General features: G+C 39.1%; 4 protein-coding genes across 6 annotated transcripts in view; 3 read left to right on the top strand and 1 right to left on the bottom strand.

The window, feature by feature from the left end:
- ddi2 (DNA-damage inducible protein 2) overlaps nucleotides 1–8,532 on the bottom strand; it is a 9,772-nt gene extending 1,240 nt beyond the window's left edge. Inside the window, exons 1-10 of the mRNA XM_088424243.1 lie at nucleotides 8,425–8,532; nucleotides 8,087–8,260; nucleotides 6,234–6,363; nucleotides 5,292–5,648; nucleotides 4,876–5,002; nucleotides 4,647–4,774; nucleotides 3,787–3,915; nucleotides 3,593–3,696; nucleotides 3,314–3,506; nucleotides 1–1,552 (exon numbers count right to left, since the gene is read on the bottom strand). The exon at nucleotides 1–1,552 is cut by the window's left edge and continues 1,240 nt beyond it. Of these exons, the coding sequence (XP_088280369.1) occupies nucleotides 351–1,552; nucleotides 3,314–3,506; nucleotides 3,593–3,696; nucleotides 3,787–3,915; nucleotides 4,647–4,774; nucleotides 4,876–5,002; nucleotides 5,292–5,648; nucleotides 6,234–6,363; nucleotides 8,087–8,224 (2,508 nt within the window). The 5' untranslated portion in view covers nucleotides 8,225–8,260; nucleotides 8,425–8,532 and the 3' untranslated portion in view covers nucleotides 1–350. The remainder of the gene's footprint in view (nucleotides 1,553–3,313; nucleotides 3,507–3,592; nucleotides 3,697–3,786; nucleotides 3,916–4,646; nucleotides 4,775–4,875; nucleotides 5,003–5,291; nucleotides 5,649–6,233; nucleotides 6,364–8,086; nucleotides 8,261–8,424) is intronic.
- LOC148419441 (uncharacterized) lies at nucleotides 7,798–13,087 on the top strand. Of its 3 annotated transcripts, none has more exons than XM_088424242.1 (8): nucleotides 7,798–7,896; nucleotides 9,646–10,417; nucleotides 10,510–10,626; nucleotides 10,724–10,858; nucleotides 11,909–11,975; nucleotides 12,067–12,323; nucleotides 12,385–12,489; nucleotides 12,722–13,087. In XM_088424242.1, exons 2-8 carry the CDS (start codon nucleotides 10,333–10,335, stop codon nucleotides 12,796–12,798), a joined length of 843 nt encoding a protein of 280 aa, XP_088280368.1. In that variant the 5' UTR covers nucleotides 7,798–7,896; nucleotides 9,646–10,332; the 3' UTR covers nucleotides 12,799–13,087. The 3 variants fall into 3 exon arrangements, with proteins under 3 accessions (XP_088280368.1, XP_088280366.1, XP_088280367.1); XM_088424240.1 differs by having other exon boundaries at nucleotides 7,809–9,769; nucleotides 10,297–10,417; XM_088424241.1 differs by having other exon boundaries at nucleotides 7,809–10,417.
- A 1,717-nt stretch (nucleotides 13,088–14,804) lies between these two features.
- tnfrsf18 (tumor necrosis factor receptor superfamily, member 18) lies at nucleotides 14,805–19,635 on the top strand. Its single transcript, XM_088423845.1, has 7 exons — nucleotides 14,805–14,935; nucleotides 15,036–15,158; nucleotides 15,292–15,426; nucleotides 16,290–16,371; nucleotides 16,447–16,517; nucleotides 17,784–17,891; nucleotides 18,494–19,635. Exons 1-7 carry the CDS (start codon nucleotides 14,806–14,808, stop codon nucleotides 18,607–18,609), a joined length of 765 nt encoding a protein of 254 aa, XP_088279971.1. The 5' UTR covers nucleotide 14,805; the 3' UTR covers nucleotides 18,610–19,635.
- Nucleotides 19,636–20,166: 531 nt separating this feature from the next.
- arl8ba (ARF like GTPase 8Ba) lies at nucleotides 20,167–25,070 on the top strand. The gene is made up of 7 exons (XM_088424195.1): nucleotides 20,167–20,388; nucleotides 22,769–22,849; nucleotides 22,946–23,019; nucleotides 23,831–23,924; nucleotides 24,002–24,069; nucleotides 24,204–24,274; nucleotides 24,354–25,070. The coding sequence occupies exons 1-7, from the start codon at nucleotides 20,266–20,268 to the stop codon at nucleotides 24,401–24,403; spliced, it is 561 nt and encodes a 186-aa protein (XP_088280321.1). The 5' UTR covers nucleotides 20,167–20,265; the 3' UTR covers nucleotides 24,404–25,070.
- The last annotated feature ends 761 nt before the right edge of the window (nucleotides 25,071–25,831 follow it).

Raw genomic sequence — 25,831 nt, 5'->3', positions numbered from 1 at the left:
GTGGGATGTGTTATGGAACTTTTTCTGCGCGGACCCCAATTAAGGATAACAAAGGTCAAAAAGGTATTATTCAATGGTTCGATGATATATGACATATGGATTAATGGTGACAAAAAAAAAAAAAAGGGGGGGGGGGGGGGGCATCTTAAACAATTGAGATGGATGCCCGAGACGTCGGCATGCAAATAAGCACTGCACATATCGGCTATGTCAAGAAAAAGGATTATCAGTACTGTGTTACAGCATATCCCTGTTAAGACACATTCCCTGCAAAGAGGGATACGAGACATCTGGATCAAAATCCAAAACTGTAAAAGGAGACAGGACATTGATGGGGCGGGCTCAGAGTCTTAGGTGGGCACAGTGATGCTGCGGGCCAGGAGCACCAGCAGAGCCAGCTCCACGACCCCGTGCGCCCGCTCAAGAGCCTCTGCAGCATCGCGGGCAGAAAAACCTGCAGCCTGGATTCTCTGGATGTGTTCGGCGGGAAATTGTTCTGAAAGGGAAACGGGAGGCGGGGCAGCAGAGCTGCCAGAGACAATGCCGTCCAGGATTCTTGGGTCCGACGTTCGGCCGCGCGTATCCCCGCCCTCCTCGGGGGGTTCCCTGAAGTCCATGTTAGGATTGGGATGATTTGACAACTCGGGATTATACGAGTAAATGCTGGGGTCTCTGCTTTCGGTTGGTGGCTGCAGAGAATTTGCTGACTCCGTGTGACAAGCGCTGGGGTCTCCGGCTTCGGATGGAGGCCGCTGAGGATTTGCCGACTCGGGATAATAAACGCCGGGGTCTCTGGTTTTACCTGGGGGCTCTGGAGGAGTTACTGACTCGGCATGATACATGCTGCGGTCGCTGGCCTCAGATGGAGGCTCCGGAGGGCCCGCCAACGAGTCTGGCCCTTCTCTGTCACAGGGCCAATTGCAAGCGGCAGATCGTTTCGCTTTGGTATCGCTCGTTTCTGCTCCGGCTTGGGTTGGATCATCCTCCCGGGGCAGCGGTGGGGGGCGGGGGGTGCCACAGTTGTTGGAGAGCAGCAGTTCGTGGAGCTCCAAGAGAGCGGCAGCCAGAGACGGGATGCCGTCAGAGCCCTCCGGCTGATCCCTGCACGAGGAGTCCATTTCGACAGAGTCCAACTGGCAGCGATCGGTGGTTTCCGATCCAGTCGCCTCGTGCTCCATGGGTTGACCGGGTGCTAGTCTTGGATAGGGGAGGGTGGAGCTGTCCTCTACCTCGAATGGTCCCGTACTCTCCTTTTCATCACTCTCTGGACACTGGCGGGCTTCAGTTGACCCATTGGGTTCCAGGGATTCCTCTTCAGAGACCGTAGTATCTTCCAGAGGGGGTGGCTGGAGCTTGTCTTGCTCTGTCGGCGGCGGAGAGTCCTGGAGGCCAAGTTGATCTGGTCCTGAGGCCTGCTCCACAGGGATCTGGGGGGACTCCGAGCAATCCAAGTCGGGGTTCTGGGGATGAGCGCTTGAGAACATTTGGTCTGAGGCTGTTGATAGTGACAATGGCGGCGGCTGCGGTGAGGTAGTCTGTCCGTCTGCAGTGTCTTTTTGGAAGAGAGAACAGACGGAACAACCAAACATTGTCAGGAGGTCGAGCCTTAGCGGAAGCTTTCAAGGTATGACAGAACTTCGCTTTTTCCAAAAGATTGCATACAACATCTCATAAATACATGAAACACATTTGAATTTTGGGGGGAAATTCACTGAAAATTAAAAAAATAATCATTTAAAAAAATAGAGAAAGAAATCACATGTACATAAGTCAAATCTGATGAAAATTTGAACTTCATTTTTTTAAATTATGTTGAAGTGTAAGTAAAGCAACTGTTTTTTAAGAAAAATTTAGTGAAAAATTGACTTTCAATGTTTTTTTTAAGTTCAAGTGGAATTAAAACTACTGTTACCAGCCCTATTTTCGAAGAAAAATCTGATAAAAATTAAAGTTGCAATGTTTTTTTGTTTTTGTTTTTTTTTTTTTATCAAGTAATGTTCGTGGAATACAATATATAATATATATATATATATATATATATATATATATATAATTCATACTGAAAGTTCTCAATACGAATGTGGAATTCACAAAAAATGTATTTTAAAGTCGTTCAAGTTCAATGTGATCTCCTGCATGTCACCTCTGGATAGGATGTCTGGATGGCTAAATTTTCAAAATCCGAATGAATTGGGTTTGCCCTCAGAAAACACAGTAATGTTCTCTTTTAATCATCTTCATAGACAATCTACATGCAAAAATATGCGCGCAAACACACAAAATAAAGAGAGGCAAATTCCGTAGCAAAGATCAAAGCACATCAAGGTGACAACATACAAAAAAAAAAAAAAAAAAAAGCAATGGACTTGAGCACTGGCTGGTTTGTGAGTTTTTGCAGTACCTGATTGTTTGGTCCCTCTCCAGCTGTCTCCATTTGCATCAGTGCTGTCCTGCTCAGTTAACGTGCACACCGCACACATCATGCAAAGGGACGGAGAAAGTTAGTAGTGGCACAGAGAACATGCAGCAACCAAATTACACTACTACATTTTTTTTCTACATGTGTAAATCTTTTATGCCCCATTGTTGTTCCTAGATTATAAAACTACAACCAAAAAAACTGGTGTTGCGAATGAACATACCACATAGGGTACTTTTGGTTTAAATCAGTGGCATTAACATTGCAGGCATTTTAGTCATTAGTGCAAGCATGTACACTTTTTATTGTAGGACATAGCTAATTAGCTGTCCTATATTCATTGCAAAATTTGTTTTCCACATATTAAGACATGAACAACTGAGGTCTTGCTAAACTTGCTAAACTTTTCTAAGTTTCTGGGATTTGCTTTAATTGCCCTGATATGTTTTTTTTTTTTTAATTACAAAGCACTAATATTTTATTGACACTAAATGGAAAAATATAAATGTAATAAATGTAAGTACTCTAATAAAGGCAGAATTTACATGTATTGTAAATATTAGCAAATGCAAACAAGTGCTTCCCTTTTGAAAAATGGCTCATGTAAAGACATGTGAACACGGTCCCTAAAAATTTAACAATCATACTTAAATTTAACACGTTTAAAAGAAGCTGTCAAACTCCATGGCTCGACAGGTCCATGCCTGATGTTGTAAACCGAGGCCCATTGAATTTAAGGCGATGGCGTGACATGATCATTTGGAGCATGGATGAAATTGTATGTCGTGCCATGCAAATGTCATTAACAAAATGGCTGGAAAAAAATGCTCAAAAAGAAAAAAAAATAAAGCAAAAAAAAGTGAAAAGCATTCGAAGTAGTGAGACCACACATACCACTTTCGTGTATCGATCGCTGAAGTGCCTCGGCAAGCTCCCTGTCCGCTATCTCTTCGGGGCGGCTTTCTTCACGACCTTCAGGGCCGTAAGCCAGGCGGGCGCAATCAGGCAGCTCGGCCTCAGACAAAAAGCGAGTCTCGGTGCCAGTTGTCCCGATAAGAAGTACGCTTTTCTTCAGGTCGATTGAACACTACAAGACAAAAGTCGGGTTAATCTGATTCTTTCATACTGCATTCTCAAACTTGGACTTGAGAGAGGGAGACGGATGGTTTTTACCTGGTGTCTCTTCAGCATGTCCAGGCCGAGCAGCATGTCCATGGGCTGGTCCTCCAAGATGGAGAAAGAGCAGGGAAGAAAGTCCCCTTCAATCTGGACCTGAGCTACATGGATGCAAGAGACAGCTCACATCAGGACACAATGCATGACTGTACCTAATCTCTCATCGCTGAATACCGGAAAAAAACACAAACCCAAATGAACCCTGCCGATGATCTTCTGCGTGCCCACTCCCTTGGCGATACCCGCCCAGCGCCGATCTACTAATCGCATGATGTTGCAGCGCTCCGCGCAGGCTTGGCTCATGATGGTCATTTGAGCACCTGAGGGCAAAACATGATGTTTAAAATAGGGCTGAGTTTGGAAAAGACAGAGCTGCGTTTTTTTTTTTCCTGAAAGAGAGGCTTTCAAAGTGAAAGGTAGAATATTTTGATGTTAAAAACGAGTATTTATTCTTATCTCCTGTTTTCGGGAAAATTCGACATTCCTTTTTTACTTATGTAACTAAACCAACTTACCAAAAAATAGTAATTTTGCAAAGTTGGATACAGATTACAAATTTTGAGAAGTCTTATTGTGTAAATCTCAAAACTCACTATGCGGTGCGAAACAGTACCAATACAAATAACATTGCTGATAATAAAAATGTAATTACATCTAAGCATTGATTTTGGTCTTCTGAGAATGTATTTCACAATAGTGTCGCGCTCAGCAATAGCTTCTCCATCTTATGTTCTCTCATATTACTTGGAGTTGTCACATAATGAAGTACTCTTTATGTGCCTAGAGTGACAATGAAAACTGATAGAAATCGAGCCATACTTCTGATTGGTGATCTTAAAAGGATAGGAGCACTTAAAAAAAATAAAGCCAGCTTCCGCAGTGTTCAAAAAGTCACCGTACTATTTTATATCATTTAACAATCACGATTTCAAGAAAATAATGTCACAGCCATGTTACTAAGACACGTAGGTTGTTGTTTAAATTGTGAAAGACAAAAAAAACCAAAACTGTATAGTATGCTTCCGTCAGCGTCTGATTTCCCAACAATTACCTGAATCGACAAAAGCTTTCACAGGGTGTCCGTTGACTCTGCAGTTAATGTAGAGCATAACCACCTGCCCGAAGCTCTCTGGTGCCTCCTCCATTGCAATGGTCATATTCTCTTCTACATTGTGCTGTCTGGGATGCACAGAGTGTAGAGCAATAAAGGAACATCCAACAAAACTGCTTTCGCTTGTTCGTATTTGCTAACTTGATAGAAAAAAAAAAAAAGAGCAAACCTGATATCCTCCTCGATCTTTGCCTGTGCTTCCAAATCGAAAGGATCCGCAGTCAGCAGTCGGATTCGCTCTTGCTCTCGCTTGGCTCGATCCTGCTGTTGCTCCAACAGCACTTTGGTGAAACGCTCTGAACACAGTACAAGTCGTTTACACTAACTTTACCTGATAACATACAGAGTAAAACACTACATGCGTAGATAAAGGAAAATTTTAAATATATATTTTGTGGTGTAAAAAAACAAATGCCTTATTCCCAAAGAACACAATCTATTTCGGAAGAAAATATCAAATATTTGGTACATTAAGAAACCGAAGCATTGTTAATTGATTTGGTAATCAGTGTAGCATCACAGGCAAACTATTTTTGAGACCAGACACGTTTGTTGTACGTCTGCATACGTAACAGTTTTATCTACCTAGATCTCCGCTAAGCAACGCCTCAGCGAGTGGTGGGTTACGCTCTTTTAGGAGGGACAATTCGTGCGGATTGGACAAAAGCATCTGCTGGAGTAAGGCGGGGTCATCGAGCCCCTGAGAAGAGGAGCCACGAAAGCCTGGTGGGTTGGGTGTGGAGGGTTGCGTGGTGCGCTGTGGCTGAGGTGATAGCGTCTGCTGCTGCTGTTGCTGTTGTTGCTGTTGTTGTTGTAGTTGTTGCTGCTGCTGCTGCAGAGGCGGTGCTGCCTGTTGTTGTGGAGGCCTGATGTTACTACGGGAAGCGGCTGAAGTCGAGGCTCCCGGGACTGTGATGGAGCGAAAGTCGATATGGGGCAGACCTACAGGGCGAAAGGGAGGAAAGGGTCATAGGTTAGTGCAAGGGTTGGATACTCGTGACTCCAAAGCCGAATGAGGCTCTTTTATCCTTATGTAGTCGCTTCGTGAACATTGGAAAGGAATGAACATTTCATTTAAATTTGTGTGTTTTCCAAATCTAACAGTGAATTTAAAAAATTATGGTACTTTTGTAACATTAACCCTTTTTGGGTAAATTTCTTCCACATTATCCTCGCAGTATTTTACCCACACTTCTGGTAGTGGGATTACTAATTGGTCGTTCCATGTTGTACTTTGGCATGTTATCGCCATCCAGGTGAAGTTTCAGCTCCATTTCAGCTCCTCTTTCCGTGCTTTCCCTTTAGTGTGAAATGTCTTAGATGTGAAGATAAAGGGTTTGGACAAAATACCGCACAAGGGTTGAAATAGGTTTTAAGATGTTGGATGTCAGTAACAGTCAAAAGTTTGGAAACACATTAAAAATGTACTGTTTTGCTTTTTTTTGCTAATGGATCCCCATTCTTTTCACTTTGATTAGCTCTTGTAGTCACACCTTTTCAGTCATGAGTCATAAGACATGTTCTTACCTGGGAAGGCTGGCTGAGTGGATGGCGGCCTTCTATCAGCTTGCCTGAGGACCACCACGTCTCCATCCTTCACACCATAGGTCCCCAAGGCACGAGTGGGGTCTTTGAGAGGCTGCTCTACATAGGAAATCTAAAAGAAAATGTAAACACACAAAATAAAGCCACAATGATTTTAGAAGGGATCTCAATCACGTATGTTTCTTTTGCGATTCATGGGCCAGTACCCAATATCGTTTAATGACTGTTTAATTATTTGAAACTGTTTAATTAACAAAACCGCATAAACAAGAGTGATCATACTAATCCTGCAAAAAAACATCCAATATCCAAGCCATTTATCCTGACAAGGGTCGTGGGTGTGCTAGAACCAATCCCGGCTGTCTTTGGTCAGTAGGCGGGGTTAGCCACAAAAACGAACAAAACATTTGTATGCACAAGCGCACCTAAGGACAAGTTAGTGTCCCATTCACTACCCTGCATGTTTTTGGAATGTGGGAGGAAACCGGAGTACCCAAAGAAAACAGACGTGGGAACAGGGAAAACATGCAAACTCAGCACAGGAAACCCGGAAGCAAACCTACAACCGCTGCATGTGAGGCGGACGTCCTAACCAGTCTGACATCATGCCACCCATAAATGACCGATATTTTCACAATAACTTAATCTTAGAGGGACCCATGATTATAAATTTCAAAAACTTGCAAATAAATGTGTTCTTAACAACCAACAGTATTTTTTTAATATAATTGTAGGTCTAGTTATCATTAAATTATTTTACATGAGGTGGCCAACCTCCAGAGAGTGCCATGTCTGTTACAGCTACGAACAATGGTAAATGCAGCACCTCCTGCTGTCATAAGAAAAAAAACAATGTAAATCTTACACATTGTCCCTTTATGCGGGCTAATATTTCAACCACACATTGATTGGATCCTCGTTTGGGAAGAAACTAGCAAAAAGGTTATATTTTTTTTTTGAAAGAAAAAGCAGGCATTTGGAAATGTTTTATTTTGTCACACAAAATAATTAGTCTGCTTTCATGGAGTAAGCCATAAATCTGAGAAAAGTTGCTGTTGACAGGCTAAAATCTGAAGATTTGCAAAAGTTGAACAATGGCTCTAAATGATTACACAAATGATCAAAATAGCTGTTGATTAATTTGCTATTCAATTAGATGTCGATTTTTTGGTCGATTGTTACATCTCTGGATGTTTTTCGTTATATGTTATTTGTTGGGCATTTGGGCAATATCTGAATTTGAAAAATCCTCTTTAGTGTTTTTTTCTATAGTACTTGACCATCATGCTCAAGTTTAAATATTTAAAGATAATATATTAGAAGTTATTCACTACTTATGCCGCACTTGGATAATTTTCACCGAGAATTCATTTATATCAAGCTAATTACATGGAAGACGACTCTCTACTTAAGTCATTTTTACTAAAATGGAGCAATCAAGTTATCCCAACGCAGTTGTCTTTATTTGTATGACCCACGGGCTTCATCGGGCTGTTTGTGACCCCACTTGGCCAACCTTCTTGTCCCGTGATTGTGTTTTTGTTTAGTTAGGCGTTAGCCTTCAGTCTTGCGCTAGTCTGACAAGTATACTATGTAAATTCGTTTGAACGACGTACATTTTTTCCACATTTGAGATTGACACTAGGTGAGGACGTATTGTTACTACTATAGCTTAATAACGAGTGGCCTGTGGGTGGGGAATTTAGCTGCTGCGTGGGTCGCATAACCCAAGCTAAAGTATGATTCATGCTAGCAAAGCCGGCTGGGCTAAATTAGCCACGAGCTAGGTTAGCTAGTCGACTGACGCTGAAAAGCCCGCCTCCGAGCGTCCTTACCTGGATTTCCCCAGCCGGGATTCCCGATTCGAGTTCACAAAGTGCGACAAAGTCTCTTAGCTCTAACTCGGGGGACACATCGAGGGCGAACGTGGTTTCTGGGCGATCCCTCGGCGCGCAGAAAACGGTGACCAGCATCGCTTAATTTTGGAAGCAGAATCGGTTGGCAATCCTCTGCAACATAAAGGCACTTACTTACAGCGTTTCCTTTATTCACACGGGAGAAGGATCCATGCTCATGCTGGATTTGAGACACTATTTAGGCGCATTTCGCTCCAGTAAAACGTCAAATGGAATACGCGGAGTTTAACTGAAGAGAGTTAGTGTTGTGGACTTACTTGTCGGCGTATGCTGTGACGGTAAATCATTCAAAAACTCCAACATCAAGAAATTCGCTAGTACAGTATTTGCCCAGCATTGACGTACCTCATTCGGCTGGTTTTTACGACATACCGTAAAACGGAGGGTACAGTCGTAAAAGCTCATTCGCACGCTCCACCAGTGATCCAAGACAGTATTATCATGTAATAAAATGAAAACATTAAACATACTTTTTCATAAGTAGGAAATGTATTTAAAGTAAAATATAAATATTATTTTCATGTAATTTATATTATAATAATTATTAGATAGAATAAAATTAAATCACTTCACAATCTGTTAAATTTTGTATAAGGTTTTGCGTTGATACAGGTGAGGTTCATGGTTTGGGATGGGGCTATAGCCGTTGCTTGCACCTGTGCATTGGACTGATTCCTTATATAAGGGTCAAACAAACCTTCACATTGAGCTACGTTTTTGGCGAGAAACAGAGCGATAGAAAGATACAACACGGACAATGTTGGCGGCTACACAGACATTGGCAGAGATGGATGCGGGGATTGCAATGTGTGTCATTGGAAACCGCACAGAAGCCATCGACTGTTCAAGCGCATGCCCAGCGCCTCTGGGCTCAGGCAGACGTTAAATCTGCCATGAAGTCTGCCAGGCGACCTGCGTTAGCTGAATTCCAATTGGCTAAAAAACTTTACACTAAAGCTGCAGCACTTAGGAAGAGTGTAACCGTATGGATATAATATGACACGAAAAGAACAGAATATGGAGAATAATTTAAAATACAAAATATATATATTTAGTAAAAATAAATGTAAAATGAAATTGACTTGTATTATTGTTATTATGATTACTATAGTTTATTATAGTTAGGATAATATTAGGTTATATTAGGCCAGCAAAGAAAGCTTTGCTGGCCCTGACGGCCCACCACTTAATAAATGAAATATTGAAAGCACTCTCAAACGAGATCAAGCCTTAGGTAGCCATTTGCGACCCTGTGTGCCAACCAATACCAGACCAGCATCTTCAGGACCCCGTGACGCTGACCAATAGTAGACCAGCATTGCAGTGACGTAAGCACACACATATATACATATATATATATATATATATGTGTGTGTGTGTGTGTTAGTATTTTTTTTTTTAATTATGCTATCTGCTGGTGTGCTAAAACTGGATATCGACTGTAATTCTTATTCCATGTATTCAGATTTTCTTATCAGTTTTTTCAGATGCAGCCTGAAGCACTTTTGTGGTTGTAACCCTGCAAAGCCTGATCAAGATTGCGTGGTGGTTTCCATCGACCCATATGCAAAGTACCATGTCATCTTTTTACCAACAGAAAAGGTGGCATAATTTCCGTTCCTTAGCCACAGATGGATGAAAACTAAAGAAATTAATTGCTCAAAAAATATATCTTTTTTATCATTTGCTTTTTTTGTAAAATAATGTAAAAAGAGATGTAAAATAATATGTTTTTTTGGAGCTTCAATTATTGTTTTTTGTTAATTGGAAAAACAATTTTAATCAGCAAAGGAATCAGCATTTTATGAATCAATTGTTATTTACTAAACAGTAAATTTCTTTACAGTTTCAAATACATGGACCATAAGTGTTGCGGGTGAATTAGGCAAACATATTTTCATTTTTGTGTCCATGTTTTCATTCAAAAACATCGGTATGCATTGTAGTACACCATATTCAAGTATGTTTTGTCAATTTACTTAATGTATAATTTTTCAATTAGAACTTAATTTCCGTTTATCACTAGCAACCCAGATAAAACAGTGTGTCAGAGTCATACAGGAAGTGATATTCATGAAGTGAGAGGCATGTGGCCCACAGAATTTCGATAAAGTGATTCCCTCTCGCAGAGCTTCTTCACTTGTGCTATCAACCACACGCAAAACATGGGTCTTCTCATCAAACTAATACTTCTGAGTCAGACTTTTAACCAATTTCTTGCTGATACATCTCGATTCTCATGTCCGAAAGGTAAATTTCTGATATTTTTCAAGAGTTTTAATGCTACGCACGAGAATCTGTTTAACGTCACTATAATCTTTTTCTCCTCATTTCCATGGAAGGCCAGCGAATCAAAATCCATGGAGCGAGTAAGAGCTGTGAGGCGTGTCCTGAAAGATACCACCAACCTCAAAAGAATTACTCCAAACAGTGCAAAGCATGCACAAAATGTGATGAAGGTATGCCACGCTGTGAGTGCTTTCTTGATATGGAGTTCCATTAAAGTATGTGGTTTTCAAAACTCAACCTGAATTGAAGAATGACATTTTATCTCAGCGTCGGGAAGTGAGGTTACGGAGAATTGCACAAAGTTGACAGACACGAAATGTCAGTGCCGAGATGGATTTGTCCAGTTGGAACCTGACGCTGCTACTTGTGAATGCGGCGTTGGATTTGGGCTACACCGTGGAGGTAAAGATGAAAGCAAAGCTCATGCTGCCTATATGGTGTTTCTCAGCCTCTATTGAGTCATAAGTCAATTTCTGTTGGAAAGCTGTAACCAAAGAAAAATGTCTCCGAAAAGTATATACGGTAAACTGAAATAATAATTACCTTGTTTCAATTTACTCACAAACTGACTTGTTACTGCAGTTTTAATCTCTTGCGTAAATGGCAACAAGTAGATACAGAGCTTAATTGTACCTTCTGGCATCGAGCGGAAGAGCATTTAATTGGTTTGCCTGTTACTCAATGTCGCTGGCATGGATGAACAAATGTACATGATTTCGACATCATTTTCAAACAAAGTGATGTTGCGTCATTTTTTCTGAATACCTTGGGTCCTCTTTTGTACCCATTGCAAGTCCAGCGGAAAGCAAAGTGAACATAGGTGCATTGGTGGCGTTTTCTTTCTATTGGTATAATTTCTAGATGCGGGCAGTTAGAAATGGGCGTTTGCGCTGTTGTGGATGTGAACACGGCAGATTTGTTTCCTGGCCAATGGAAGCGACACTGCTCATTCTTTTTAAATTCAGCACATGAGAGACACACAGTCATATACTGGATGGCTCAGCTTGTGATTGTCACATGGCCTAACTCACAAAACAGGTGAGAGCATTACCAGAGCCCTGAGCAACTATGATGCCATTTTCAGGCGACAGCCAGTGACAGAATGGCTTCCCTTTAAGCTGGCCGAAAACAGGCGGATTTTGCTTCTTAATTCACGTTCCACAAACAATATATTAGTCACAATACCATGTTCAGAACGGTGGGGGCGCATGGAACATATTAGTGTAAAAAAAAAAAAAAAAAACAAGAAAGCAAACAAAAACTTTGATGGTCTTTTTAAGGTTCTTTCTAACGTCACATTTAGATGGAGAGAGGTACACACAGTAGTTATGTTTAAGTGATGTTAGAGTCATGAATGTGCCCTTGAAAAAAAATCATCCCCTTTACAGGCTCCCTGGACTGAAATAGTTGGGGAACATCTGATCTGTCGTATCTTTTTCTGCCCCTCCCCAGAATGCTCAAAATGTGAGGATGGCTTCTTCAACCAACGTCCCAACGCACCTTGTATTAAATGGAAAGAGTATGCTGCAGTATTTTATTGCAATCAAATAAGTAAATATTGTATTAAAATAAAATTATTAGAATAAATGTTTTGTTTTCATCCAAACAAGATGTAAATCCGGCGTGAACGTCAGTGGAAGCAGCACCTCTGATGTCATCTGCAATGGCGAGACGAAGCACCACCCACACAGCTCCCCCATATCAAACCTCACCGCATCTGTCGTCACACCCCAACAACATGAGTGGGACCAAACTCATAACAGTGTTCCGCTTGATACAACCACAACCTCCTCCGCAGCATATGATGCGACATCCCAGGGCGAAGCGCAGCCTGCAACTCCTTCAAACGCCACCGACCGCCACATTGGTAAACACCTATTGAATTATTGAGTGACATCTCATGTCTTAATTTTACTTGTCTTCTTCAGGTATGACCTTTGTCATCTTTGGAATTATCACACTGCTTCTTCTCAGTGCCGTGGCTTATAAAATGGGCGGTACAACTTGTGTGAGGAGATGGCCTGCACTGCAAAGTACGTCATTCACTTTCTCGTACTATATACCATGTATTGTGTCGAACAAGTCAAATTACAACACATTTTCTGTTGAGCTAAAATCCAGCCGAGTCAATGAGTGATTGCAAAATTGCAGTATATAAACCCAACCCTAGCAGCGCTTCATGGGCTTCCAAGCCAAATAGAAATTGCATTAATGCTCTATAAACGATTTTCTTATTCTGTTTTTTTTTTTTTTTTTTTCTGTAAGGGGACTCGCTGTGCAGCAGGCCAGTTGAAGAAAGTGGCGATGGCACTCGTTCCCACCTAAATCCAAAGGAGCCTTAATCACAGCAACACAATATTACCTTCTTTTTTTTTTATTCAACTGTGAGAATGACCTGAGACATTTGTATGTTTTGCTTTACCTCACTAAACTACCAACAGATATTAAAGTTCTTGTGTTTTCTTTTGTTATTCTCTGAACTTTGTTTCTTCACAACAATGTGTTTTAGTCCAGTGGTTCTTAACTTTTTTTTCGTGATTTACCCCCTGTGAATTATATTTTCAGCCAAGTACCTCTTAACCAATACAAAGCATTTTTTGGGTGAGGGAGAAAATAAAGATTAAAACATGCCATCGGTGTCTGATTTGTTCAACTTTAGACTCTTTCAAACTTCATTTGTATTGGTCCACAAAAAAATAATCAAGATGAAGTGTCCTTTTTTGGATCACAAAAGAAATCTGCTGTCAAAAACAAATAACTTAAAAATAATCAATGGAAAGTGCCAGACCAGTTCTCAAAAAGAAATAATTTAAATAAGAAATTGTCCACTGAAGAATATTCGAGTGTTCCCTTTTGGAATTACAAACGAGATCTCTTCACAAAAATAAATCATTAACTTAATTATTAATACATATTTGTCTCCCCAAAAAAACAATATTATGTGTCAGACCTATTCTAAAAATGAAATAATTAAAAATAAACAGAACAGAAAAAAAAATCACTTTAGTGTCCTCTTTTCATAGTAGAAATCTGTTCACACACACAGAAAAAAAAACATTAACTTGACAGGTAATTCAACCACATGGGGGTGGTAAAATGTGGATTTTGCTGCTTAATTCCAACTGTACAAACAAAATATTAAGATTAAGACTAGTGGGTGCGCAATAGAGTATAACATTTTTAAGTAAAATTTTGAGTTAACTTCCCCTTTAATATAAAACACTGTCACAAACTTGTTTTCATCAACGTGTGGGTTTGGGGATTTCACCGAATGACACCAAATGTGTTTTTTCCCGCTTTGCTAAATGCTAACACGTGCATGCTTTCATTTTAACCTCGCTCAGTAAATGTGAGGAGTTTCGCGATGAGCTCGCCTCAAATTTTTACAAATCTCTTAATGAAAGTCTCGGAAATTCAACGTTGCATAAGTGAAGAGGAATGAGTGCGACTTGCGGTAGCTCACATAATTGCCTTTTATGTTGTGTATAGATGGAAACCCAATGATTATGCTCCGGCGTTTTCAGAATAACTTGAAAAGTGAACTTTGTTCTGTATCTGATTGACTACTCTATAAATTCAAAATATTCAATGGAAACGAAACGTTTTTCATATAAACCGCCTGACCATAAAGATGTGCAAGAAGAATGCATGTGCAAAAATTCTTGTGGTTGAAGTCCTTGAGAGCTTCAAAGAAAGCAGTCTGTGGGTTGCGTCTGCGTTGGTTCTCGACTGGTACAGAAACCGGTACAGAGCAAAACTACATGCCAAAAAATCTCTAAAATGCAAAGCTTTCCCATTGTCGAGTCAATTGTATGAGTGTAGTATGAAACTAATATGACTCAATCTCTCTCTATCATCCATCCATCCATCCATCCATCCATCCATCCATCCATCCATCCATCCATCCATTAGTATAGTATTGTATAGTACACAAAAAAAAAAAAATTGAACCACCGAAAAGACCGAAAAGACTAAAATTAACTCAAACTAGAGAAAAGAGGCTCATGGGCTTATCGGAACACATTCATTTGATGAATCTTTTCCTGTTCAGCCTCATAAACTTTTACAATGACTTTTTAACGTTTCACAAAATTGGAAGTTCTTTTATAAAGCCAGCTTTGGAAAGAGCGCTCAAGACCTGGACAAATTGCACCATAAAATCTTTTGAAATCATTTGGGAAAGGACACTGATTTATCCTTCATTTTCACGATATTTGTGAAAATTGTTTCATACTAAGTCAGGTTCAGTTAGAGCTAAGTCTGAACCCGACTTAGTATTCAACTATTCAGCCAAGACTCCACCCACTGCAACCATAAAAACTTTCTGCATAAGAGGAGCGTTGTCCATAATGGTCTCTCTTCACCCCTCCTTAGCAGCTTTTTGTGCTTTGTGGATTGTGAAATACTCTGCTGGTTCACACTGTTCCGATCCAAAAAGGATATTCACAGATGGGCAATGCTGCAAAAAATGTCCTCCAGGTAAGACGTTTTGTAAAAACAACTTGAAGTATTTTCTTGACAGGTGACTTGATGACTTCAAAGTGAACACAGTCTAATAGATTTAATTTCTCATTCAAAGGAGAACATCTGGAGAATTTCTGCACAAAAATGAAAGAAACAGTCTGTAGTCCATGTCCTGAAAACTACTTTTCTACAGAATATAATGTCTTTGGCAAATGCACGAAATGTCGGTCATGCCAAGGTAAGAACGTATGGAGAAAGTGATGCTAACCAAATACAAATGTAGAAGACAATATTATTTGTGAAGAAAACAATGTCACATGGGGACCAGATACAAATGACAGAAATTGGTTGGATTTATTGTCTCTGAACAGAATATAAAGAGAAATGTTCTCCGACCACAAACTCAAAATGTTTTTGTGGCCCTGGTTTCCTGTGTTCCGATGACGCATGCTCGCAGTGCGTGAAAAACCCATGCGCTGCCGCAGGCGAGAAGGCGGTAATGAAAGGTAAGAGTGACTTTTGGGCTTTAAAGAAATGAAATGCCTATGTTATGGCCATTTAAAAGTGATCAATGCAGCGACCAATTAAATTCAGCCTTTTCTATCCCCTGGAAAGCCATTTTGGGGGGAGCTTTGAAACCTCTATCTTGCATTTCCTGACTGAGAGACAATCAGTGAGATTGTCACTTTGCGACATGCCCTTTGATTACTTGAATAATGTCACCTCCTTGCACATCCCAGAATGCTTTACTCAATTATGTGCGAGCGATTTATTCATTCAAAGAATATTTAAAAAGCATATTCACGCCAAAATCTCTTAATACTTAACTCTAAACATTGCCTTTTAATTTAGACCAGTACAATGATTGTGTTGAGCAAGATTCTGTAAAGTATGAATTTCAGTTTATGAAATTATGACTTATACACATCACATTGACCTCCCTGCCATGTTCAACTATGTCAATGAGAACATTAAAGACCTTTTTTTTCTCTTAGTAATAGCTGCTACATCCTTAAACTATAACTTTTAGTTATTCCTGGATGCATTTACGTATGATTCCTGGATGTTAAGACTGTGTATGTACTTCCTTGCTCCCAAGTATATGGCAGTTTGAATGTTTCTGAGATAAGGCTTAACTGGGTGATAAACTATTACTAAATGTGTCAGGTGACTCAAGTGACGATTACAATGATTGATTAAAGTGATGGACCGGATCTATTGTTCCGTTGGTCTTAATCCATTATTTTTAAAATGTTTTAGTCATTCAACAGTCCGTCAGCTAAACATCATTGACCGGCAGTACTGGCGAACTGCCCACCTCTGCAATTTGATACAAATCAAATGTGCTAATCTATATACTGTGCTGTAGGACCAATATCGTACAAGTGCGAGCCATGCGCTGATCATCAATTTTTGGACGTGAAAATGAATGAATGCAAGCCTCGGAAAAAGTAAGAAAATCCATCAAAAGCTATAGAAATATACGTTACTGAATGACAGAAAGAAGTATGTTGTTTGGTCAACAGGTGCAGCAATGAAGGACTTATGGTGCTGTTTCCGGGCAACAGAACGCATGATGCAGTTTGCTGTGCACGCGGTATGAAGACTGTAGAATCAGTCTGAAGCTTGGTTTGTGCGAGTTTTGCAGCATTTTATACTCGCTGCGGCTTGCCTTTGCAGTCAGCAGATATTCTCCCATACTATAGGTGGCAGTAAATAGTGTCTACAGCATACAAACAACACTACTATATAACAGAGGTAGAGAATCTTAGTACAGAGGACCCCCATGTTACAACATCCCTGATTTACCTTATTTTCATGTTGCGACCTGGAATACTGAGTTTTTTCATCCCCTCGTCATAACATTTTCCCAGATTTGCGACAAAAACAACTGTCATGACCCTAGGATTTTGGCTGTATTTGTGTTGTTTTGCCTCCATCTCCCAGCGTTCTTAGGTAAATGCACTGATTTTCAGTTGCTGTCCTTGCAGCGTGTGACTGCAATGCTGGTCTGCTATTGGTCGGTGTCTCCTCACGGAGACGGTGGTCATCTATTGGTTGGCCTCACTTGTTTCAAAATGGCCGAACAGTAAAGCTTTGTTGGATTGTGAGTGGTTACAAAACCGTATTTTGAGTGCATTTTACTACTTAATTAAAAGTTGAAAGGGTTAGCCATGGGTCCCAAGATTGCCAGTGATGTTAAAGAGAGAAGTAAGAAGATGATTTATATGGAAACGATGCTGGAGATAACCCTTGTTAAGGAATATGGGCATAACAAGCGGCACTCAGAGGTAAATAAATCCTTTCTATATATTTTATTTATGGTGTTTTCTGATTGTATACATGCATATTAGATATACGTAGCACTTACTATACTATTTTGGTACCAATTTTTTAATATGTATGTACAATTTTGATGTTTTTACCTGGGGTTCTAAACGCCTTAGCAATTTAACTTAGGTTTGGATTGTCCGTCATACGATGAATTCGCCTTACGACCCCAACCGTGGAACGGATTAATGTCGTAACACGGGGGCCCACTGTTCTAACAAACTAAATTCTTCCGAGCTTTTTTAACAGACTCCTCATCTCATCACTGACGCTTTTGCCTAGCTGCCAAATCATATGTGAGGAAAATTGATATGTCGAGAGGTATTTGGAAAATACTGATATTTTTGCACTATGATTTGGCAAAATTATGACACCCCATTTCAGTGCAACCTGGGTAGCATCAGTTTCCCTCAAACTTGGTTTTAACTTGGTCTCAGATTATGAGCTCATTATTAAAACACTTTCAACTATGTTCATGTTTGCAATAATGGGTGTCAATAATGCATTCAATTACAACTTGATTTCTCACTAGAAAGAGATGCACTTTTCGTGTCCCTTGGCATTGGATGTGCGGCCCTCGCTCTCATTCTTCTGGCGATCTTGTCTCGCACCTGCATAGATTTTGCAAAGAACCATAGAGGTATATATACAGTATTTCTTTGTCATTTATTTTGATTAGTTATTTGTTCTTATTTCATTAGAAGGTTGGACTTGGTCCCCACTTGGAATTGGACACACATACTGACATTTAACAATACAGTATAATTATTTTAATAAAATACATTTTAGTTCTCAGCCGTTTGTAACATTTTAAGACATTTTCAGCTCTGTTGTTTTGCTTTTACTGATTTTTACCATCTTTGCTTTCGACAATGTTTGACATTCATACCAATTTTAAATATCCAAATTCATCTTTGTATTTTTCAAGTCCATAATCCACTTTCAAACTTCATCAAATAAACCTTACACCCTTTTTAACATATTGATGGAATTACAACATTTGAAATAATTTTAAACCATTATTTTTTTTTTTACATTGTTATCATTTTTTAACACCATAACCAGTTTTCAATATTTTACCCGGTTTTAAGTATCTTTACAAATTCTTAACGTTATTAATTTTTTAAATAACAACACTGTCTTAAATTGTTGAAATTGGACAAATTATCAGTATGTGTGTACCCCGCTTAATTCGTTTGTGAAGCTCAAGGTTAATTATGTTTCATGCTAAATGTGCTTCAGATGAAGCCTCTGATGCATGTGACCCACACCTGTCCATTATGGAGGAGACCGGGCACCAGCAGTTCATTACGGATTACAAGAACCATCTGCAGGAAATAGTCACCCCTTTGTCATAAGGACAACAAAAGCAGTGTATTAACTGGATTGGTTTGGGAGCCACACAAATAGTAGATACCTCAAGTCTAGTGGTAAAACTCATAGACTGTAAATATTTTGCACTGTGCTTGTTTATTTGGACAGGGTGTTTCATACATTGATGTGACCACAAAAATCGCAAAGGTGAAAACCTAAAGTTTTCTTTGCTTGGTCATGTGAAATTCACAAGCCGAGCTATCGCATTTTCCAAATACATTATTATCAGAATTTTCGGTTTAGACCGGTGGAAGTGCACAGAACATATTGTTGTAAAGATCATTTTTATTTGACTGGCCCATTCATTCAAACATAGGCTATAGGGTTTTCTATCCACTACACAAAATCCCTTTTAGTTTTCTAATAAGACGTTATTCTGTAATTTGAATCTTTTTCTTGTTCTTAATATGACATTCATGAATTCAAAACTTTTATATGAACAACTGTTTTTTAATATGCATCTTTTTCTTGAAAATACATGTTTACTGTATTTTTTATTGTTCATAATGGTATACTACAGAATAATTCAATTGCATACCAATAATAATAATTACGGAATGGAAAATTGAATTATTATAATTGTTGATATTAGTGTATGTTTTCTTTTCGTTTACATTGTGGTAAATGCGGCCTGGTTCTGAGGCTTCGCCCTGATGCTTCCTCTCTCCGCCTGGAGCGGCGCTGGCGCACCCTCTTTGCTCATGGACATATTTGACGCTGACGCGGTCAGAAAAAGAGAGAAACCACCGGGGGCCATCTTGCATTGCCACATGCTAAGCCTGCCTGACTTCGTTATGTTGATTTCTCCATGGCGTTTTCAGGTTTTATTCTGTCTTCATTTAGAAAATGGCTCCGTGTATGGCCGAAGACAGTGGTTCTCAACATTTTTTTCAGTGATGTACCCCCTGTGAAATGTTTTCAGCCCCTTAACCAGTGAAGAGCAATTTGGGCTTATAAAAAATATAATAAAAAAAACAAAACCAAAACATGCCATCAGTGTTTGATTTCTTAAACTTTAGACCAAAAAAAATAAAATCAAAATATAGTGTCCTCTATTGGATCATGGAAGAGATCTGTTGAAATGAGATAATTATTGCTAGATATTTATCGAAAAAAAAAACCAACGAAAAAACAAAATAAAGTGTCAGACCTTTTTCCAAAAAGAAATGATCATGAATAAATTTTCCACAGAAAAATGTTTAACACACATATAACATGGGGAAGCAGGATGCAATTTGAAATGTTCTCTTTGTGTAAGTATCTAAGTGCTCAACTAAAAGGCCCATACTCGCAACCATCAACAATGATATGAAAGCAAAGCCCTTAGCCCATCGGGAAACATTTCACTGCTATCCTCGGGTTAAGAAAACACACAGATTGTGTTCTCGGCGACAAAACTTACCAACTTCCAACACATCACAGTAATCGTGGCAACGTAAGAGGGCTCAACTAGCTTCAACCGTGAAGGGCCGATCGCTAGTCTATTCGTTTATAAATCCGTGACGTTTCCCTAGACTTGTGATCACATGACGACCTGGCTTCCTCCCACTCCCCCCGTTCTTCGTCCCCTCCCAATCTGGAAAAGCCCAGCAAAACATTTGACAGGGAGGGGAGACGTGAACCACCACCGACTTCCCAAGATGCTGGCGTTAATAAACCGGCTTCTCGACTGGTTCAAGTCCCTCTTTTGGAAGGAGGAAATGGAGCTGACCCTGGTCGGGCTCCAGTATTCGGGAAAAACGACGTTCGTCAATGTAATCGCCGTAAGTCTCCACCTGTTAGCTACGGCTAACTAGCCTAATGCTATTAGCATTAGCGATAATAATGAGGGAACGATGACAAGGGAGAAGTCGTCCTCATCTGTGTTTATCCGGGTCAAACATGGTATTTTACCCCGCTGCGGTTTTGCTCTCATTATAAAAATGTGCATTTTAATTGAAGAAAAACAAAATCTTAATTGCTTGCAAGGAATTGAATGGGCTAGGATGTCTAGCACGACAAGGCTAAAATGGTTTGGCTTTGCGTTTATGACGAGGACTAAAGAACCTAAACGTACGCATCGCATTTTCACTTTAAAAAAACACATTCCTGAGGTTTTTTTTATACAGAGTGTCTATTATACAAAAATAATATATTTTTAAATATTTGATTGCTATATATTCCCTTTTACCTTAGATAACGCGAATAATGTATGTCTTTGGATAATGAATCCCATGTTTATTTAATAATAAAGTGCAGACAATCAACGTTATTATTACTACTCTTTGCAGCATTTGAAGAGTTTATTATTACTATTTACAGCATTTGAAAAGTTAAGTCTGTGTTACGAGAATTAGAGCGTAGCAGACTGGTTTGCACGGGTACTCCGGACAGCTGGGATAGGCACCAACAAGCTGGCGACCTTCTCTTGAGGACAAGTGGTTAAAAAAATGGATTGATGGTATGAGCATTAACTGTAGCATTTAAAATACACCAGTATTTTTTCATTTTATGTGTAATATGTAATGTTTTAAGACGAGTAATATCTTGTTTAGCAACATGCATATTTTTCATGTAAACATCTGAGTAAATGTTTATTACAGATGTATGTTAAATATTATTCTTAGGGAAAATAGATGAAAGGTGTAATGTTTTTTAGAATTGTTTTATGTTGGAGAGAAAGTAGTTTTTGTTGTCATTTTTTGTTTTATTTTTAAGAAAACTCAAGATTTAATTTTTGAGACGGTAGTATTTTTGTGAAATCAGCATATATGCGTGGTATGTATGTATTCAACAAAGATTACATTTGTAAAATTATAATGTAAAAATATGTTTTGAAAAAACGTAGTTATTTTTTAGTCATACAAGTAATATAACAATAATAAAGATGTGTAATTTTGAGAGTAGTTTAAAGTTTCAAGTCACTTTTGGTAGTGTTTAGATTAAAACAAGTCATTTTGTATTTACAAGAATAAAGTCAGCATTTTACAACAATAGTCGTTGTTAGAAGAAATTTTATCAAATGTTGTCCCACATTGTCAATTCATTTCCATCAAATCGTGTGCACCACAATTATTCGCCACATTGTCAATTCATTTACACAAATCATGTGCGCCACAATTATTCGCCACATGAAGTCATTTCTTTTACAACAAATCATGTGTGTCACAACTATTTGGACACTTGATGTCAGTACTGTGTACAACCCTCCTCTGTAAACGGAAGATCTTCTAATCTTCTGTGTTTTACAGAGGGTAGAATACAGAAAAAGGAATCGATGGCAATTCCGCAAACTCTCTAAATAATCCAGCCACTTGGGTCTACCCCCCCCCCCCCCCCCCCCCCCCAACACACAGGTTTTCAATGTGGTTTAGGTCTAGGGACTGAGATGGCCATGAGAGAAACTTGATTCTTAGTTGTGACGAATACAACAATCTATTTTAAAAAAAAACGTATTTTACATGATGCACACATAACCTCTTGTTGCTGAAATGGGCATGTGTTAATTTCCAGCCGTTGCAACCTCTGTGATGGCTTTTTATTAGCACAGTAGTCACTTAATAGTCATGATCTGTTTTAATGTGATATTCTGCTACACATGCTTAATGTTAATTTAATGTATTACACTCATTATAACCCTGCAAGAAGAACTACAATTTACACTCTACTGCATATAAAAGAATGGCAGGGGAACACCTTCTTGTTAGTCATGTGAAAGACCTTAACCCTAAAATGGTTGTTCTGATTGGGGTTCTGTTCCACCCTGGCAATGCTTGTGGGACTTCCTCCAGTCATAAGACCGTTGCATTCATTTCCACTTATCTGCGTCAGGTGACCACGTGTGGTCATGTGTTGTTTGTGCGTGGTTGTGATGTGTGTCTGTTTGAACACTAGATGTCGTGCTCGAGCAGGCCAAAAGAATTGAACCACCCATATGTGGTGGAGTGATGGAGAAAAAAAAATAGCAAATGAGAGCAGATTATCAAAGTTATTTCCGACACAGTATATGTTTTGTTCAGTGTAACTAAGAAAAGCGCCAAAGAAAACGCATGAGTTGTCAGATGTTTGTGAATTTCACCCATTGTTAAGGATCAAATATATTTGTTAAATTCACCCCTGTCAGTCAGCAAAATGTGAACATTTATTTTCCGTGTCTCCTTTCAGTCAGGCCATTTCAGCGAAGACATGATTCCCACCGTTGGCTTCAATATGAGGAAGGTCACTAAAGGAAATGTCACCATCAAGGTCTGTGTTTCTAGCTTCCTTTTTTTTTTTTAAATCCATCTGTGTTGTTTTTACAGACAGGAAGCCTTATAAATTGGCAATGCATTTTCTGTGTAGATTTGGGACATCGGAGGGCAGCCACGGTTCCGGAGCATGTGGGAGCGCTACTGTCGAGGGGTCAACGCTATTGTGTAAGTGTAGTGCTGTGCTTGCTTACCCTGTGATTTATACTATACCATTTTATAAGACCCTTCTGTTTAGTGATAGATCGATAGTTTTTCAGAGCTCATTCGCCATGATTAGTAGTCAAGTAGACTATTAAGTTAAAGTTCATTTTTAGTAAAATGAAAAATATTGCTCGCAAATTATTATGTTATTTTTTTATATAACTTTTAATTTAACTTTGTTTGGTTGAAATTCCTTTAAGCATAACTTGCTAAAAAAAAATCTTTTCAAATGTATGACATGCTGAAGGGCTTCCTTGTAATTTTATCCAGACATTTTTATATATATAGAGACAGACAATAGGCCAGCTTTGTTTTAAAATTTTAACAAAAGGTGCAGGGGGTTCCTAGCTTCTAGGATTCTCCTGGGTTCTAGATTCATCAGCATGTCAAATGTGGGTCAAATGTCAAATCGGGTTAAATGTGTTTCAGATTTCCCTCCTTGGGAGCAGTCAGCGAACGCTTTGCCAATGTATTGTTGAATATTGTTGTCATACAAGAGTTAAAATATAAGCAAAATCAGGACAATCATACCTTTGTAACTGTAATAATGACAGTAGCATGATGCAATTACAAAAAAAGTCATGTCTCACTGCATAGCTCGCTTTTACATGTCGTTCGACATTCGCTCCATGAATCTTTTTTTCATAATTTCGACACACTTTCATCAATCATTGACATACATCTTTATAGGTTCTTTACTTGTGTGTGTGAGTCCTAAAACAGTGAAAGTTGGGTGTTCCGAAGCCACGAAATTGACCATGCTGCTCCTTTCCAGATACATGGTGGATGCAGCAGACCGAGATAAGGTGGAGGCGTCGAGGAATGAGCTTCACAATCTATTAGACAAACCTCAGTTGCAAGGGATCCCCGTGAGTATTCTTTTTCACACCGGCCCCTTGCCGTATGACATCCTGTTCCACAAAGCGTTACTTGTCTATCTCTCTAGGTTTTGGTACTGGGGAACAAAAGAGACCTGCCCTCTGCTTTAGATGAAAAACAGCTTATTGAGAAAATGTAAGTTCAATTTCTGACGAGTTGGGCTCAAACTTGGCAAAAATCCCAATTTTAAGAGTGTGGTCAGCACAATTTTCAAGCATTGTTCATATTTTTGTTTTTATTTGTCCAAATGAGCCCTTCTCCTTTTGTAGGAATCTGGCAGCCATTCAGGACAGAGAGATATGCTGCTACTCTGTTTCTTGCAAAGAAAAAGACAACATTGGTGAGTTGATGCGGTGATCAAGTCCTATCTTTCAAAACAATTAAATCATACAGAATGTTTATTTTCTGTGTGTGCTCAGATATCACCCTTCAGTGGCTCATTCAGCACTCAAAGTCCCGGAGGAGTTGAAAACAATAAGGGGGAGTTGTTGATGCCAGCTGTTTGCCATGTAACCGTCATGCCACGTTGGACGAGTCCTTAACTCACCAGATGCACTCTTCTGCTTTTTTTTTTTTTTCTTTGTTCCATTTGCATCACTTCACCCTCCAACTTTTAGGAATGCACTACTCTCAAATGTTTTCCTGAAACAAAATGAATGACTTGTAATTGGCATTATTTGTTCTGTAAATTTGTACGATGTGACTTATGTTTTTCTTTAAATGGTAAAGCAGCCTTTTTTTTTTTTTTTTTTTTTTTTTTGCTGATCCATTTTTCTCTCCGTGTATATTACTTGTGATAATTATGCAGCCACGCAAGTCTGTATGAATATTAGTATCAGCTTGTATGATTTTTAACAGCAATTGCGCGTATGAATATGTGATTCTATTTAAAGTCTGAATGATCAAAAAAGGACGCCTGTTGCAGGGTTGTGTTGTCATGTATACTGTACTTTGCTTTGTAAAAAGTAAGCCGCCTTGCAATCCTTTTTGCGCCGTGTGAGTGGCGAAATTTAAAGTGCCTTGCACAAATGTTTCATCTGAAGCAACACGGCATGCAAGGTGTGTACAAAGAAGGGGGTAAAAGGCACCAATCATTTCAGTGGATTAAATTAAAGGCTTGCTTTTTAATATGTGAACTATATTCGATTTTTTTTCCTTAAAGGTCTGGACAACTGGAGGGGTGGATCATTTTTTTTCGTAATGTTTTTAAATGAAGTTAACTGTAATTCGGTCATTTTACTGCTTTTAGTCTGAAAATGATTAATGATGACGATTAATTCACCCAAGAATAGGATTTCTGTATATTATAAGTTATTTAAAAATAACTTCCTGTAATAATAGGCCTTTTGTTTATTTAAAAAATGACTCACACAAGGAAATAATTATTGGGCTTTTGTTTATTAAAAACAAAAAGATACATACAACTATTCCTCTAATAGTAGACTATTTGTTTATGTACAAATAGACCCATGCAAGGGCGTAGTGTAATTATGTATAGGACTTTTATTAAAAATGACTCCTACAAGGAAATAAGGTAATTATAGGGTTTTTAAAATGTTTAAAATGTTTATTAAAATGACATGCAACTATTCCTGTAATAGGCTATTTAAAAAGACTAATACAAGGACGTAGGATAATTACGTATGGCATTTTTTTAATAAAAAAAAAAACGACTGCGTAGACATGACGTAAGAAAGCCTGGAGTTAGTTTTATTGTCCTTCATTGGCCGCTGGCGGGCCCTCTCGTAGATTAGCACTTTGTGAAGAGAGGGAAGTCAAATTTACTGCATTTTAAGTAGAACCCCCAAAATAAAATAAAATGAAGCAAAACCCGTCCATCCCGGGTGTAGGTGAAGGCAACGCCGAGCGCCCGTCACGCAATAGGCTGTTCTTATTG

Source organism: Hippichthys cyanospilos, chromosome 9 (assembly GCF_059441005.1).
Source record: "Hippichthys cyanospilos isolate Australia breed blue-spotted pipefish chromosome 9, RoL_Hcya_1.0, whole genome shotgun sequence".
Lineage (NCBI taxonomy): Eukaryota > Metazoa > Chordata > Actinopteri > Syngnathiformes > Syngnathidae > Hippichthys > Hippichthys cyanospilos.
This window is presented reverse-complemented; position numbering and strand designations above follow the sequence as displayed.